The 15172-nt window shown below is 44.3% G+C and overlaps 1 protein-coding gene across 3 annotated transcripts in view; it reads right to left on the bottom strand.

Annotated features, from left to right (window-relative positions):
- Positions 1-15172, bottom strand: part of LOC311265525 (low-density lipoprotein receptor-related protein 1-like) — an 89380-nt gene that overhangs the window by 33200 nt on the left and 41008 nt on the right. For all 3 annotated transcript variants that reach the window (XM_084367273.1, XM_084367274.1, XM_084367275.1), the window contains exons 7-27: positions 13469-13631; positions 12790-13012; positions 11147-11336; positions 10537-10680; positions 10138-10374; positions 9773-9953; positions 9366-9588; positions 8740-8929; positions 8513-8635; positions 8062-8202; positions 7612-7737; positions 6891-7007; positions 6706-6786; positions 6456-6623; positions 5112-5294; positions 4584-4781; positions 4230-4475; positions 3690-3887; positions 1628-1832; positions 1268-1432; positions 792-1036 (exon numbers count right to left, since the gene is read on the bottom strand). In XM_084367273.1, coding sequence (XP_084223399.1) covers positions 792-1036; positions 1268-1432; positions 1628-1832; positions 3690-3887; positions 4230-4475; positions 4584-4781; positions 5112-5294; positions 6456-6623; positions 6706-6786; positions 6891-7007; positions 7612-7737; positions 8062-8202; positions 8513-8635; positions 8740-8929; positions 9366-9588; positions 9773-9953; positions 10138-10374; positions 10537-10680; positions 11147-11336; positions 12790-13012; positions 13469-13631 — 3747 coding nt within the window. The remainder of the gene's footprint in view (positions 1-791; positions 1037-1267; positions 1433-1627; positions 1833-3689; positions 3888-4229; positions 4476-4583; positions 4782-5111; positions 5295-6455; positions 6624-6705; positions 6787-6890; positions 7008-7611; positions 7738-8061; positions 8203-8512; positions 8636-8739; positions 8930-9365; positions 9589-9772; positions 9954-10137; positions 10375-10536; positions 10681-11146; positions 11337-12789; positions 13013-13468; positions 13632-15172) is intronic.

Genomic DNA, 15172 nt, shown 5'->3' with positions numbered 1-15172 from the left:
ACTGCTACGCTGCGATGCCTGTGGAGGTAGTTAGAATCGTTGTTCGCCACAAAATTCACACAAACAGCTGACGCGTTCTAGTATCATACTAAGCCAGTAGTTTAATGTGTGATGTCGTTTTTGCAGAGTATCACTGTCAAGAGTTATTTTAATGGACCTCTCAATCAGTGGACCCTCAAGGAAAGTGAGAGTGTCTACGAGACCTGTCAACACAGCTTGTTGCCTCATCACTGTCATGGGCATTGGTTTCAGCTGTCTATCAACAATTCTGGGAGATCTCTCTTTTCCTGCCTCCAATTACAGGGCCCAGTGCGTCTCTGCTGCCCACACACTCTTGGGATCAACACAGCCACTGGCTACTAAACATCAAGGTGACAGTTCAATGTGACACAATACTGCAAAACGCTTTTGACAATCTTTTTGCCATCTTGCCAATCATGTGTGTGTCTGTGAGATCAACACATGACATTTAAGTCACAGGAGGAGGGTTTTATTTGCTACCCAGCCGGTGGGAAATGCCAAACAGTGAGGTGACTTTTTGATCAACGAGGCAGCGGGAGGTGTCCAAATCGCTGCTGGTGTGAGGAGACAACACGTCTCGCAGCTCTAAAAGGTCAGCTGTCTTTGGGGAATGGGAGTCGTGAATCAACGCGGTCAGCAATGAACTGTGAGCTTGTCGCCGTTCTCCTTTGAGTTAAGCCCAAGTCAGTCAGACATCCTGGCAGGCAGGGGTAAATATGACATATGGGTGCTCTCTCGCTCTCTGTGAGTGTATCTGGTGTGCAACCTACCCTGGGGTTGTCTGGACGGGTGATAGACCTGCAAGTCAAAGGGTTGTGTGTTGGTGCGCTGGACTACGGTGACGTTGTGTCCAGTCCATTTGTTGGCTTTAGCCAGCGTGTTAGTCCTCCAGTCAGTCCAGTAGACCTCGCCTCCATACATGGTGACAGCGAAAGGGTGGGACAGATACTCATGACCCCGCAGCACTTCAATCAGCCCGGAGCCGTCGTACATAGCAGAGTAGATCGCATCTGACCTGGAGAAGCATTAAAGCAGGCATAACATGTGCATGAGCTAAACATTCCTGTTGCTGGTGGAGTCTGTTCTTTCTATGCAGTTTTACATAAGCCAAGCACATCTGCAGCTTTCTTAAAAAATTAATAATGGCAAGCAAAGAGAAAAAAGACTGAGCGAATGGGTGATGTAATGAGTGAGTGGGTGGATGCAGCGCAATGAGAGCACTCTGTCTATTCAGAGCAAACACTACCTGGCATCAATCCAGACAATGCGCCTTTCCATGTAGTCCACAGTGAGTCCGTTGGGCCAGCCACCGCTGCCCGTCTCTCTGTGGATGGTGCGTCTGCCTTCACCGCTCATTGATGCTGCCTCAATCCGAGGCAGACTGGCATCCCAGTCTGTCCAAAACAGAATACTGCCAACAGACAATAAATCAAAGTGAGGAGGGATTTTTGCTGATGTGTACAGTACCATCACATGAGAGCATATCTGTTTCAGAAAAAACATAATAGGAGGAATTCATCCTGAAATAAATGCTACTGGAAGTTCCAATAACTTCTTATTGTCTGAAAGAGTGATAACAGCTGCAGAATAGATCTGTGCTTCTTACCCATCACGGGGGTCTAGGGCGATGGCTCTTGGGTGCTCCACCTCCCCAGCCAGCAGGGTGGTTCTCATGGTCCCATCCAGTTTGGCCACCTCTATCTGGTCCAGATTGCTCTCCACCCAGTAGATGTTTCCTGCTATCCAGTCCACAGCCAGGCCTTCTGGGGTAGCCAGTCCATACTGGATTACCACCTCGAAACTGGTCAGGGCTGAATGGGAAACAGAGAAAGAGGGACAAATTTAAACGAAAAATGCCTTCAAACCTTTTGGATAACATTCTCAAGTCAAGTCATTTTGTGCACCTATTTGACAATGTATGCCAAAACAAATAACAAAAGTAATGTATTTCTTTTGCATTATTTGGTTTGAACCAACAAATCTCAGCCAATAACATCATGACATCCATGCATCAATCAATCATTATCTTTTAGCGGTACAGATGCAACAGCATGATAAGTCAGTGTGTTTTTGGCTGCTTGCCACCTTGTTCCATTTTCTCAAAATACTGTTTACAGGGCCTCTGGTCAAAATGTATTGACTTTTTGGAAAGTGGAATGTGTAACAGCTCCAAATTATGCACAAGGTTTTTTAGAGTCGACTGCTTCAGCAACTACATCGCCTCTTTCTCCCCGATTGATAACGCTAGCCCCGCTAGGCACTCGCCTTTAAGTGTTCAAATAAACTTCCTCATAATGTTTTATCCCGCCCACCTGTTTTCATATTACGCATCACAATACAGAAGCTAGTTAATATAAAAATGCCTTCTCATCTGGACTACAACTAAGATGGTGTTTGGGTGTTTTATAATTTCTTTGACAACTGAATAGCAAGCTGGATAAGAGACCAATACTTATATTTTGTGTGCTTCTTTTAATGTGAGGAAAAGAAGGAGAAAAATAGCAGCTGTAATTCAGCTAATTTAATTTAATAGCTTGGCTCCTGTCACTTACACCAAGGAGGGCAAATCTCCAGCAAGCACATATGGTTATTGCAAAAAAAAAATAAAAACAACCCCTGACAAACAACGAATTGTTCAGAGTTCTTTACTTTTCCTTTTATTTCTTGGTGCACAGCACACACTGCTGCTGTGTCTGTCAGTGTGGTTTCCAACAGCCCTATCTTCCCAACCCCACTGCCCCAATTCTAAGAAAACAAACATCCAACCCCGAATCTCCCACTCTTTAATCATTTCCCAGAAATGATGGGCTCTCATGCCGAAGTGAAAACCAAAATGTGTGATCGTCTCTGGCCAAAGACGATAAGACAAGCACTTCACTAAGCCTTCCAGTATAATTAGAGTGGGACAGGCCTTCTTCACAGTTTTCCTAAAGGAATGCTTGAGTCATGGCTGCCTTTCTGTGTGTGTGTGTGTGTGTGTGTGTGTGTGTGTGTGTGTGTGTGTGTGTGTGTGTGCGTGCGTGTGTGTGTTGTTAGTATGCCAACAACTTTGGAGATTCTGAAACGGCTTCAATAACAAGCAGCAGGAGCCGATCTATGAGTTGGTCACAATGTCGCTGCTCAGGAGCCCTGTTTTAATGGTGAAGTTGGAGGGCTGGGAACTGAAACTGCAGTGTGTTGTGCCTCCTACGCTACATCAGTGGTCTGGCTGCAGTCACGCACAGCGAGTACTGAGACAAATGGGAAGAGACAAAGCCTTCCGTGTGCCCCCTAAGTGCTGCGCTGGGAACATAACCTTGATTGGCAAGGAGACCTGGGGTTTTGGAGCAGGAAAGGCCGACCATGACCCAGGAGATTTATTCAGGGTCACAGACCGCCGCTGCTGACCACAGACTCTTTTTAAAAACATTTGGCTCTGAGAAACAACGGAGCATTTGCTCAGCGGAAGTTAATTTACGAGAAATAATCAGTCAAAAGCATAAATATGATTTGCAATCTAAGAGGGAACAAACCACTTTTTTAGTTTTTATTTTACTTAGAAAAGGATGACACTGAAAAATGAACTTATTACTATTTAAATTAGACCGTTCTTCATGGCAATTCACTTCACCACCCCATCTATCTTTCTGCTAGAGTTACTGGCAGCTGGAGCTAACTGGCGGCCTCACCTCCATTATCAGACAGTTTCCCACGGTAGATCTTGTCCTCCACGACATCGGTCCAGTACAGGGTGCTCTCGTTGAGGTGGAAGTCCAGGGCGATGGTGTTCCTTAGGCCCGGTACGAGCACACTGAACTCCCCCTTGTGAAGCTCAATCCTCCTGATCTCATGGCGGTTGGAGAAGATGATGAACGGCTTGAAGGGATCTGAAGGCAAAGAAGTTGGACCCGCAAAAGTGTTAGTGTCTCAACACAGAAAATCTCATCTCAGAGTCCAGATTCACAAAATCCCTGTGTTAGGTCTTGGATCAAATCCTGCCACTGCTGTCTCTGTGATATCTCACCTCCATCTGTCCCTTTCAAAGACAAAAAATGCTTCTTACTTTCTGAGAAAAAAAAATCTATCTATGTACAGTACAGTCACTAATTTTAGCATTTCTCTAGCACAAGAAGAAAAATACTTCTGCTCTCAATTTGATGCCAAAAAGAAATTCTTCAGTTTGTAGGTAAATAAAGTCTTCGTGCCAAAAAGTGCCTGTTTTTTATTACCAGTGCTTTTGCAACTCTCCATGTCAGTCTCCAGCTCCCAGCCCTCATAGCAAGAGCACTTGACGCTGGATTTCTCCTGCTCGCACTTCTGGCTACACTTGAGATGTTTGGCGCAGAAGCTCTGGATCTGGCAAGTCTTGTTGTCAGCTCCCAGCTCCATGCCCAGGGGACAAGAGCACATGAAGCCTTCCCCAGGAATGATGCTGCAGTTGTGGCTACAGCCGCCGTTGTCTAATGCACACAAGTCTACAGGAGAGAAACAGAGATTAAATGGTTGGGATTTATCCGAGACAGTTGTATGTACTGTGTATGAAGGTACAGGACAGAAGAACCAGGCACTGAGCAATGTTTTACCGCAAAGTTTCTCATCAGAGCCATCCGGACAATCATCAGTGCCATCGCACAGCTTCTCAGTAGGCAGACAGATGGAGTCGTTGGTGGCACACATGTGATGAGACAACTTGCACACCAACGCCTCGCAGTTGTCCTCATCCGAATTGTCTTCACAGTCACTGTCGCCATCACAAACCCAGGCCTTGCTGATGCAGCGAGCTGTCAAGACCACAACATTTGTTTTAGTTTTAAGATTTTTATCTAAGATATTCACAGATCAATTTTTAAAATAGTTGTAGGGGTTAGTCACACTGCATTTATGACATTTAGGACCAAAAATCAGTTCATTTAAATTAAAAAGCTACATAAAGGAATCTTCTAGCATACAATTTCATATAAACCTGCTCGCTGAATGAGAAGCAATGGTGATAACTTCCCTCGAGCCACAGTCTATACCAACTAACAACAAAACTGCATCTTTAACTTTAACCCAAAAAGGTTCATCATCCTTAACCTCTGGTACTTGAAACTGAGTGAAAGCATCCTCACCAGAGTCCCTGCAGCTAAACTTGACTGCTGGGTCACACATGTGGGTCACACCCTCGCAGTTGCTCTCATCACTCAGGTCCATACAGTCTGTGTCACCGTCGCATCGCCAGCGCATGGGAATGCACAGGCCGTCCATCCGACACTGGAACTCATCTACATGGCAACCGCCTGGGGGACGGGTAGCTGTAGAGAAAAGCAGCGAGGACAAAGTGTGAAAGTTAGAAGACAATAAAAGATGAAGTGTGCAGTTTAGCCAATGAAAAAACACCCGTAGCAAAACACCGGCATCGGAAAAATGACTGGACTGGAATCACAAACAGGAAACAACACGTGCACAGACTGCACACACCGAGAAGAGGAAGAATAGGCCATTCTAGTCATTAATTAATGTGTAGGTTTACTTGGATGCTGGGTTAACAACCTGAGACTGAGCCAAGTTAAACAATGACACACACAGCTCACTAACTGATGTCACAGGCAGATTAAAGGCAGCAGTGAGGAGGTGGCACAATCACATCCCCTCATGGCAAAGGTCAGCTCTTGGCACGGCTAAAGCAGGAAATGGGCCCGGGGACCTTTCAGCACAGGACTACAATATACAGGAGGGGAAGGCGATAGTATTGCTTTTCTATTTCAGTTAATGACTTCCAGACAGCAGGCCAAGACAGCCCGCAAACACACACACAGCCACAAACACACACACACACACAGAGCACAGATTGCTCATTAGACCAACAGGTCATGCTGGGCCACGTTTTTGCATGCTGGGACTTGACAGCAGTTGGCAGCGTTTCTGCATGGATCAAACAGTACATACAACATCATAACACACACTGGGTGCAGGAGCGTATGCTGCAAGCCAGACCAACTGCGGAAGAAAGAGTGCGACACTGTGCTATGACGCTGCCTAAGTCAGTGTTACAAACGGTGGTTACCCAGCGAAACTCGCTGTTCTGAATCAGCCGACAGCTTTTGTTTCCAACTGTACACGTGTAAATTCATATCATTGCGGCAGAGTCAAAACATCTGTTCCACTTGCACAAGACCATGAAAGAGTTTAATTGTTATCTAACCACAAAACATAATCACATCCTGAACAGAGCAACGGAGAGGATTTGCTGTAAATGATAAGAGGAAGCCAGAGGGCAGGCAGAGGCATGCAGAGCAGAAGAAACAGACATCTCATCGTGACAGCGTCTTTACAACTGTAAACAGCAACATGTAAACAAAGTGAAATGCAATACATGATGTGATGAAAGCTCGACTCAGGTACAGCTGGCAAAGGTTCAAACAAAATACCATAAAGAGCAGCTTTCATTTAGTAAACACAGTATTGTTACTTACCCTGGTTGGTACAGTTGGCATGAGTCTCGTCACTGTAGTCTCCACAGTCATTGTCGCCATCACAGGTCCAGTATTCTGGGATGCAGCGGCCACTGTTGCATTTAAACTGGACGCTGGAGCAGGAATGGCTGCAGCCGGCTTCATCACTGTTATCCCCACAGTCATTATCTGTCATTCGGGATTTTATTTTCAGTTATTGGATTTTTAAAAAAATACAGTTTCATGGTAGAATGTCTCAGGCGATGATTACCGTTATCACAGCGCCAGTTGATGTTGATGCAGCGGCCATTGGCGCAGGTGAACTGGGTCAGAGGGAAGCAGGTTGGGTAGGCTGAAGAGAGGACAAATCGGAAATCAGAAGCATATTTGTCGTCTCAGACTAACACACGCTATTCTGAGAAAAAGCAACGATATGAAGGTGCAGTATTAACTCACCACAGGAGTCCGGTTCATCTGAGCGATCTCCACAGTCGTCATCCAGGTCACATGTCCAGGAGATGGGGATGCAGCGCCCACTGGCGCAAGGGTACTGGTTTGGTGGGCATGTGCGAGCTGGCAGGAAAACAGGGCGTTAAGCAGTGAAGTGCCATAAAAAGTCCTCCTTCATTATGCAATATCCCTGACTCAACTGTCAATAACTCATCACTATTAAAGTGCTCATAGATGTAAAATATGATGACCTAATTTCCCAAATTTGAACGCTACAAAAAGTACTTAAAACCAGTTGTAACCTGAAACAGCACACTCATTTTAATTTAATTAAGTTAAAGTCAATTTGTAATCTCCTTCAAGTTATTTGAGACACTGAAACAGCCATTATAAAAGCAACAAATGCTGTTAGCCAAGGGCCAAGATCAATACATCCTCCTGGACTGTTTGTACAATCCTGCTGGCATCCGCCACACTAATTGTAACTGAATTAACTCAAAGCCAGTAGATGCCATTTTGTCTGCTGTTAATGCAACTTGTCTGCCTCCCTTAAGTTTCATTAGTCCCATGTATCTCTTCTTTCACTTTTATTTAGTGTTCTAATATATTCTTTTTCCCAACCTGCAGCACAAGCGATGCAATCAAATCTTGTATCTTACAAATCAAAAGATGAATGAAAAACTATAATGCTGTCTTAACTAAAAAGATAGTCCAGCTTTGTACATACCAGAGCAGGTGGTGTTGGATTCATCTTCATCGTTGCCACAGTCATTGTCGCCGTCACACAGCCATCGCAGGGGGATGCAACGGTTGTTCTGGCATTTGAATCGGTCAGCTGGGCAGGTGTGTTGGTCTAGGGGGAAGAAAATAAAAAAGTATATGTGGACAGTTCTTTTTTTAAACATGTTTTGGTTTTATATATCCAACTTGTCACTTTAAATTGTGTATTAAAAAAAGAGAGGAACATCCAAGATAAATATGTGTCCCTAGTTATCACTTTAGCCTGATGAGAAGCAAGTTGGCCAATGACATTACAGCCTCATTACGCTGCATGGAAAGAGACAATCGTGGAAATTGTAGCTTGCACTGTCCGTTTGCATTAGTCAAGACCCGTGAACAGATTTTTTGTTTATGCATGTGTTGCTGCGTAACCATGACGATGACGCGGCACACTTACGGCAGAGCTCAGGGGCCTCGTCGCTGTTGTCCAGACAATCGTTGTCTCCGTCACACTTCCAGCGCTCTTGGATGCAGCGGTTGTTCTTGCAGGCAAACTCCCCGGGCTGGCACTGGGGCGGGGGCACGTAGGAGGGGTTGGCTGCAGATGAGATCAGGGGTAGGAGCAGAAACAGATGGGCCATTTAGACAGGGGCAGAGCACCAAAACAAAGGAAAGCCTTTTGGTGCGTAGGTCAGCTTTGATCTCTCCTAAAGTTGCAAAAATATTGGTAGAGGTTTTTTAAAGCTTCTCTCCAGATTTGGCAAAAACAGCGTATAGTATAGCTTTGCAAATGGAAAGTACAGCCGAGAATTCTTGAGCAGCCTTAACTCCTGCAGAGTAATGAATTTTCCATGACCTGCAACATGGATCTTTGGTGAAACCTTTCTCCCGGTAAAGCTGCTAAGTACCTTTGCAGGTGACATTATCGACATCCAGGATTTGATCGTCAGCACAGCCACAGGACCTGCCGTCCGGAATAGCAAGGCACAGACTGCTGCAGCCACCATTGTTAACTCGACACACATTGGAGCCTACACAGAAAAGACAATCCAAGAAGAAATGTTGAACATTGTCTTCATATTTTACTCATTGGCATGTCATGAAGTGAGAATGAATGAAGAGAAGGGAGATATACCTTGCTGCTGGTGTGCATCATACACTCTGATCTCAAAGATGGGCGGCCTCTCGTTGCGGAGGAGCGTGACCATCTTGGTGACCTGGTCCAGTTTGTAGATGCTGCCGCCGCGGTACTCATTCCAAAAGAGAAATTGTTTGTAATGGCATAAGCCGAAGGCGTGGTTAAGCTCCTGCCCCTCATACACCACCTGTTAAATCAGGAGAGAGATCTGGGTTAGATCTCCAAATTAGACCCATGTTCCAACGAACTGATTATCTTGATGTTACGACCACAATGTTGGAATTGAGCATTTTTTTTAAACCCAGATATGTACTTTTTGTTGCAAGGGGTCTCTCAATCAGACTAAAGAAAGTGTGGGATCATGGGAATTATTGTTTTCATTGTTAAACAACAACCATTGCTGATGAAAATCTACTGACAAGACAATCTTTCAAAGCTTTCTTCACATTTGCTGACTCTCCAACTCTGTCCCAGAGGTTATAGTGACAGGCAACAAAAGGAAGCTGTTATCAGGAGTTACGGTATGGATTTTTTTGGGTTTAAACATTGTTGAGAATAATCTCTTTTATCACCTGTAATACAGACATACACTGCCATCTAAATACTTTCTGAGCATTACCAACCTTTCGCTCTGTGGTGTTGAGGTAAACCAACTCAATACGGTCGTAGTAAGCATCCACCCAGTACAGGACACCTTGGGGAATGTCCAGACTCAAACCATTCGGCCAAAGGACCGTCTTACTGGTCAGGAACACTTGATGATTGGAACCATCCATCCAAGCTTTCTTGATCTTCCCTCTGTTGCTCTCTGTGGGGTCCTCCTCCCAGTCAGTCCAGTACATCCACCTGGGAGACGATAAGAGGTATCAGCACATTCAAAAGCCATGCGAGATAAAACATTTCTGGGAGCCGACAAAATGTAGCTTTTGAATTTTGACGCTCTTTGATTAACAATTAACAACTTCAACGTAGCATTTACGAGAAAAGAAACCACTTTAAAATAACAACACCCTCCCCTCCAGTGTCTCACCCATGCTGCGGGTCCACCACAATTGCACGAGGGTGGCTCATCTTGCCCTCAATGAGAGTCTTGCGGGTCTGAGAAGCCTTCTCCAGCCTGGCCACGCTGATAGTCTTCTTAGGCCCATCATCTGTCCAGTAGAGATTACCTCCCATCCAGTCTACAGCTATCCCTTCCACTGTGTGAATACCTGAGATAAGCAAAGGAAGCCGGTGTGAAAAGGAACCTATTAGCTGGCCAATTCAGGATTTATATCATGAGAATAAAGTGAAAATGATATGACTGAATTCTCTCCTTACTAAATTCTATGTAGGAGCCAGGATCTGGTGAGAGTGTATAAATAATTTCGGGCAAAGCCATCATTTCATTCTTACCTTCCTTTAGTATGGTGTCTCTCTCTGTGCCATCTATCTTCTGTCGGCCAATAATGTAGCTGGTGGCATCAGCAAAGTAGATGAACTCACTAGCAGCATGGAAATCCAGAGCTCGGGGGTTCATTAGGTTCTCAATGGGAATCATGTACTCATCAGGCACCTTGGCGTTCATGTCCATGCCCCTGATGATACCAGGGCGACCCTTACCATACACTAAGAACAACTCATGATCTGGTTCTGCAGAAGAAGAAAAATTCTCAATGAATAAATGTAATTACTTCTGTCAGCGATTTTGGAAACACCATTACTTCATCGCCGTCATCAATCATCACGGCTGAAACTAATAGGAAGGCGTTCGTTTTTGTCAAAATGATTTTTTCCCTCAGTCTGGATACTTACTCTTGCAGGACTTGCCGTCGCTGCCGAGGCTGAATCCAGAGCGACAGCGGCAGGTTCGGGTCTTGTGGCTGTTGCTCAGCAGACAGATATCAGAGCAACCTCCGGCTTTCCCAAACTGATCCAGGGCACAAGCATGGCTGCGTACTACGCCAGGAGAGAGGGGCAAAAATACAACAGTCATGCAATAGTAAGTGCTTTCAATGGATTGTCCTGATTCGGTCTGACTGAGAACAGGAGGACACGCTACGGTCGCGACTTGCATATCACAAGGCAGCCATGCCCTAAAACATAACCTGAGCTTTCGTCTATTTTACTCTAAATGGGACCATATTTTACAAAATGAACATCATGCTGCATTAAAAAAAGACAGGAATCTGTACATGATGATAAATAAGGTGAGAAGTAGAGTAATTTTTTTCATAAGCTTACATACAAATGGACTTCTATTTGCAACCAGTGGAGCCATTACAAAGAATGCAGGTTTTACTGCCACTGCGTTGGCTTTACTTTTCAGACCTGGAAGCTATGTTCACTTATCATACTGTCTATGATGGGATGTTGATAAGATGAGTTAGCAATCAAGCTAAGCTGCGTCTTCTTATGCGAGTACCTTGGGGTTGGCGCCTCTGGTGGTACACGTGCAGTGCTGCTCCCCGATCCACCCGCGTCACCACCTGGAAGTCAGAGCTGTTGAAGCGGTTGACTCGGATCACGCTGGTCTTGGGGTTGAGGTTGCCTTCGTCTGAGTTGGTGGCATACAAGTAGTTCTCAAATACAGTCAGCCCGTACAGGTGCTCAATCTGAAATATATGGAGACAATAAAGCAGCAAAATTAAGAAGTTGGTCTTGTTTGCTACTGAAAATGCTCGGAAGGGGAAAGGAGGGAGTTTGGATAGAAAAATGTAACCTGCTACTTCATTATACATATAATAGTAAAGAATAAACAAACTGGTTCAAAACAACTGTGTCAACCAATTACATGACTATCACTACCAATGACAAAGTGCTTGTGTCATTGGTAGTTATTTAACCAAGATAACATGGATCACGAGCAAAAGGGCAAAAAGAAATGGTATGAGACTGAACCCCCTGAAAGACCTATGTTTATGAGGCTTATACTATGGGGAAAATTAGTTTGGAGTAAGAGGGAATGTTTTTGTTGTAAATGAAAATATAGATGATTTATGACACAGTGGAAAATGCTTATGGACTAACTGATATGATGCTTGTAACCATGGCTGTTTTGTTGTTTCTTGTTTGTTTTGTCTGTTTTTGTTTCCTTTTTCTAAATTAATGGTTGTAAAAAGTCATAATCAAACAAACACATTTCTTTTCGTGGCTCTCAATAAATATTGAAGTTTAAAAAAAAAAGGAAATGCTGGCTTTCTTAGTCAACAGCTCATGGTGCATGACTAATGTGTGACATTGTTGGTGTAAACATTTTTATGTCGAACACATCCTGGAAAATTACGCAAGATGAAACTTTCCTAACAAACTATTTGTCAATATAAAACAGATTTTGACAGATTCTATGTGAAGTAATCTCTGAAAGACCGAGACAGACAGATGCAGACAGACACAGACAGAGAGATAAAGAGATAGTGTTTGTGTAAACTTGGCACAGGGCAGCGTAATGGCTCCACTTCCCATCTGCTGTTAAACAGAGAGAGATTTTACTTTTATAAGGGTCTATGCTACGGAGCTCTCCTCTACTGTCAAAAAGATCTATGGGTCGGGATCATATTACCTCCCCCACCTCACACACGCTTTACCACCACCACCACCACCACCACTACCGTCCTCCCACCACTCGGTCCTGATTTCATTAAGATCATTACTCCACTTAAAGTTTGAGCCAAGCTTCACTAGGGCCAGACTAATATGTTTAGAGAGGCACTAGCCAGGAAAAATCACACACTCTTTAAGTAATATCAATCAAGGCAATAAAAAGGAGTTATCCCCTGGAGGGGCAGACTATCTCTGCCCAGATACATGGGAGACAAGTGGAAAACAGTGCTGGCGCTAAAGATGAAGTTAAATCAATGATGATAGATTTGGAAAACAGATGTTTTGTGTTATCAAAAGGAAGACTGAAAAGTCAATAGGGACTCTGGGCTATTGCTGTTGGGTTTAGTCTTTTAAAAGATGACTGAACAATAATGGGTAAATATTCTTGAGTGCATGTCTGTCTCTGTTTGGGTGTGGTTGGTATGATTTGTGAGTACAGTTATCCAATCGTCCATAAATCCTCACCAGCAGGCCCTGAATGATGGTGTGTCGGTTCTTGCCCTCATAGTCAACCACCTCAATGTAGTCCAGGTAGGCGTCAGCCCAGTACACCATCCGGTTGACCAGGTCCAGTGTGATACCGTGGGGGAAGACAATCTTGCTGTCCACTAGCTTAGTGCGGTTCTGACCGTCCATGTCACAGCGCTCCACCCTTGGCGTTGACCCATAGTCTGTGAAGAACACTTTGCTGTAGCAAAAGAAGAGGAGCAAAGCAGAAGGGGTGATTAAGTCAAGTTAAGATGACAGAGATGGAAATTTTATGATTTTGAAATTAGATGACCATGCTTTAACCTAATATGTCAATATGACCTGACATTACAACAACTGACCACAATGGAGATATTAGTCATTATCAAGGATGGGAAATGATTTCCAGTCCAATAAAAGATAGAGAAGTGATACTGTGAAGAAGGGAACTACATCAGATACCGGCCTGTCAGCATCAGGAACCTGAAACAACCAACTTGAAAGTGTTTATGCTGCACAAGTATCTGTCTACGTTTCCATCTGGAGGAAGTGCTTTGATTTTTGACTGCCTGCTTGGTCAGCACGTCGTCTGATCATATGACAGAATTTCCTCTCAGGCATTGCTAAAACAGAACTGGTAGCGTTAGGTTAAGAAGAGTGGAGGGGAAGTACGGACCCCATGGCCGGGTCCAAAGCGATGCCTTTAGGGTTGTACAGCTCCTGGTCCAGCAGGGTCACGCATGTCTGGCCGTTCTTGTTGCAGACAAACACCCGGTCGTCCACGTCATCCACAAAGTAGAAGTTTCCGGTCAGCCAGTCGATAGCCATCTGCTCCACATCTGAGGGTTGCAGAAGAGGAGAAAGAACAGAACAGAAGCATTAAGAAAAACAGAGCCTCACGGGAGTACAGTCATATAACTCCTAGTCAAATACCAGCCTCGATTCAAAAACCTCTCATTTTATGATGCCTAACCCTCCTCAAGAGTGCCCACACTCCTGAAAAACAAAATAAAAGAGGTGAATTAATGAGCTTCTGTCATCTTACTGCACAACTAGCTCTAACAGGTTGTCCATTACAAGCACTCCACTTATCTTTGATTAAGACAAGCCGGGCATGGGGGAGGGAAAGAAACATTAAAAGTGACAGATAAAGAGCGTGAGGTGAAGGCCTCCACTTTCTAAACTGAACTCCTTTCAGTGGACTAGAGCAATAACACAGATCTCCTGCACGGAGAAGGAAACTAAAGACGTTACTTTCAGATGAATTTGAGGATATACTGTGTTATGCTAATCTGTGTTTCGAGAGGAGGAACCAGGCTCAAACATTGCCAAATAATTATACACAGACCCGCAGCAAGCAACTTCATTCAAAAAAGATACTATCCCTATCTATATCAGGAAGAGGGTGATATACAGTATGATGGTGAGATGCATATATATAATATAATTCACATAATTGTTATGAACATCAAACCATCCAGTGACCCCTGGTACCATTTGCATTTGTCCATTTACTCTTTTATTTCTTTTATACAAATTACAAAAGAAAAAATGTGCACAAATTTTGTGAGAGTTGACCTGGCAAAAGGGTTTCATCATGGCAACACAGAGCCCAAAATACTCAGAACATGACATTTTGTAACCTCACTGCTTGCCAAGCCAACCCAGAAAGAGGAAACATTGCAGATGGAGACCTCCATTTCAGATTAACCCCCAGCATTGAGCAACTGACATGCTAAGTTAGCAATGGAAACATTTTTCCCCCTCTGAGAACTCCGTCCTGTGAGACAGGGCGCAGAAATCCCAGCCCACAGGGGGACCCAGCTGTGATGTGGTGGGGGGCTTCAAGATACATAAAGCCTTGTGTTTTTACAGCTGCAGCCACACTTCTTCTCAAAGCAGAACACTGTATACACAAATGCACATCACACAGGCTCACTACTCACACGTACAGCATCAAAGTCACCACACCTTTCTTGCCAGATAATCTATGGGAACACACATTAACATTGGGGTACACCAGTAGGGTCCCAGTCACGTTCCAAGGCTTTGACCATTCATAAAGAAACCTGCACTATAGCTCCCCCGTCAATGACAACCACGCTGCAAAAAGACAGAGCTAAAACAAGTTCAACAACAGAGCTTACACACATCTGGACCCAATGTAACCCCCCCTCAACCCACCTACCAGGCATACAAAGAGCTTCAAAAGGCTTGCCCCACATGGTACTTACAGTATGCCTGGTGCTCAATATATAAACAGAGGTGAGGGGGTTTGTGGCAGCGGTTGGGAAAGAAAGACAGACAGATACTCGTGGTGAAATAAATTCATATCGGAACATTAAAAGTTTTGGAGCGACTCCAAGATAAAATAATTTAT

This window comes from Pagrus pagrus (genome assembly GCF_965226575.1).
Source record: "Pagrus pagrus genome assembly, chromosome: 11".
NCBI classification, from domain to species: Eukaryota; Metazoa; Chordata; class Actinopteri; order Spariformes; family Sparidae; genus Pagrus; species Pagrus pagrus.
This window is presented reverse-complemented; position numbering and strand designations above follow the sequence as displayed.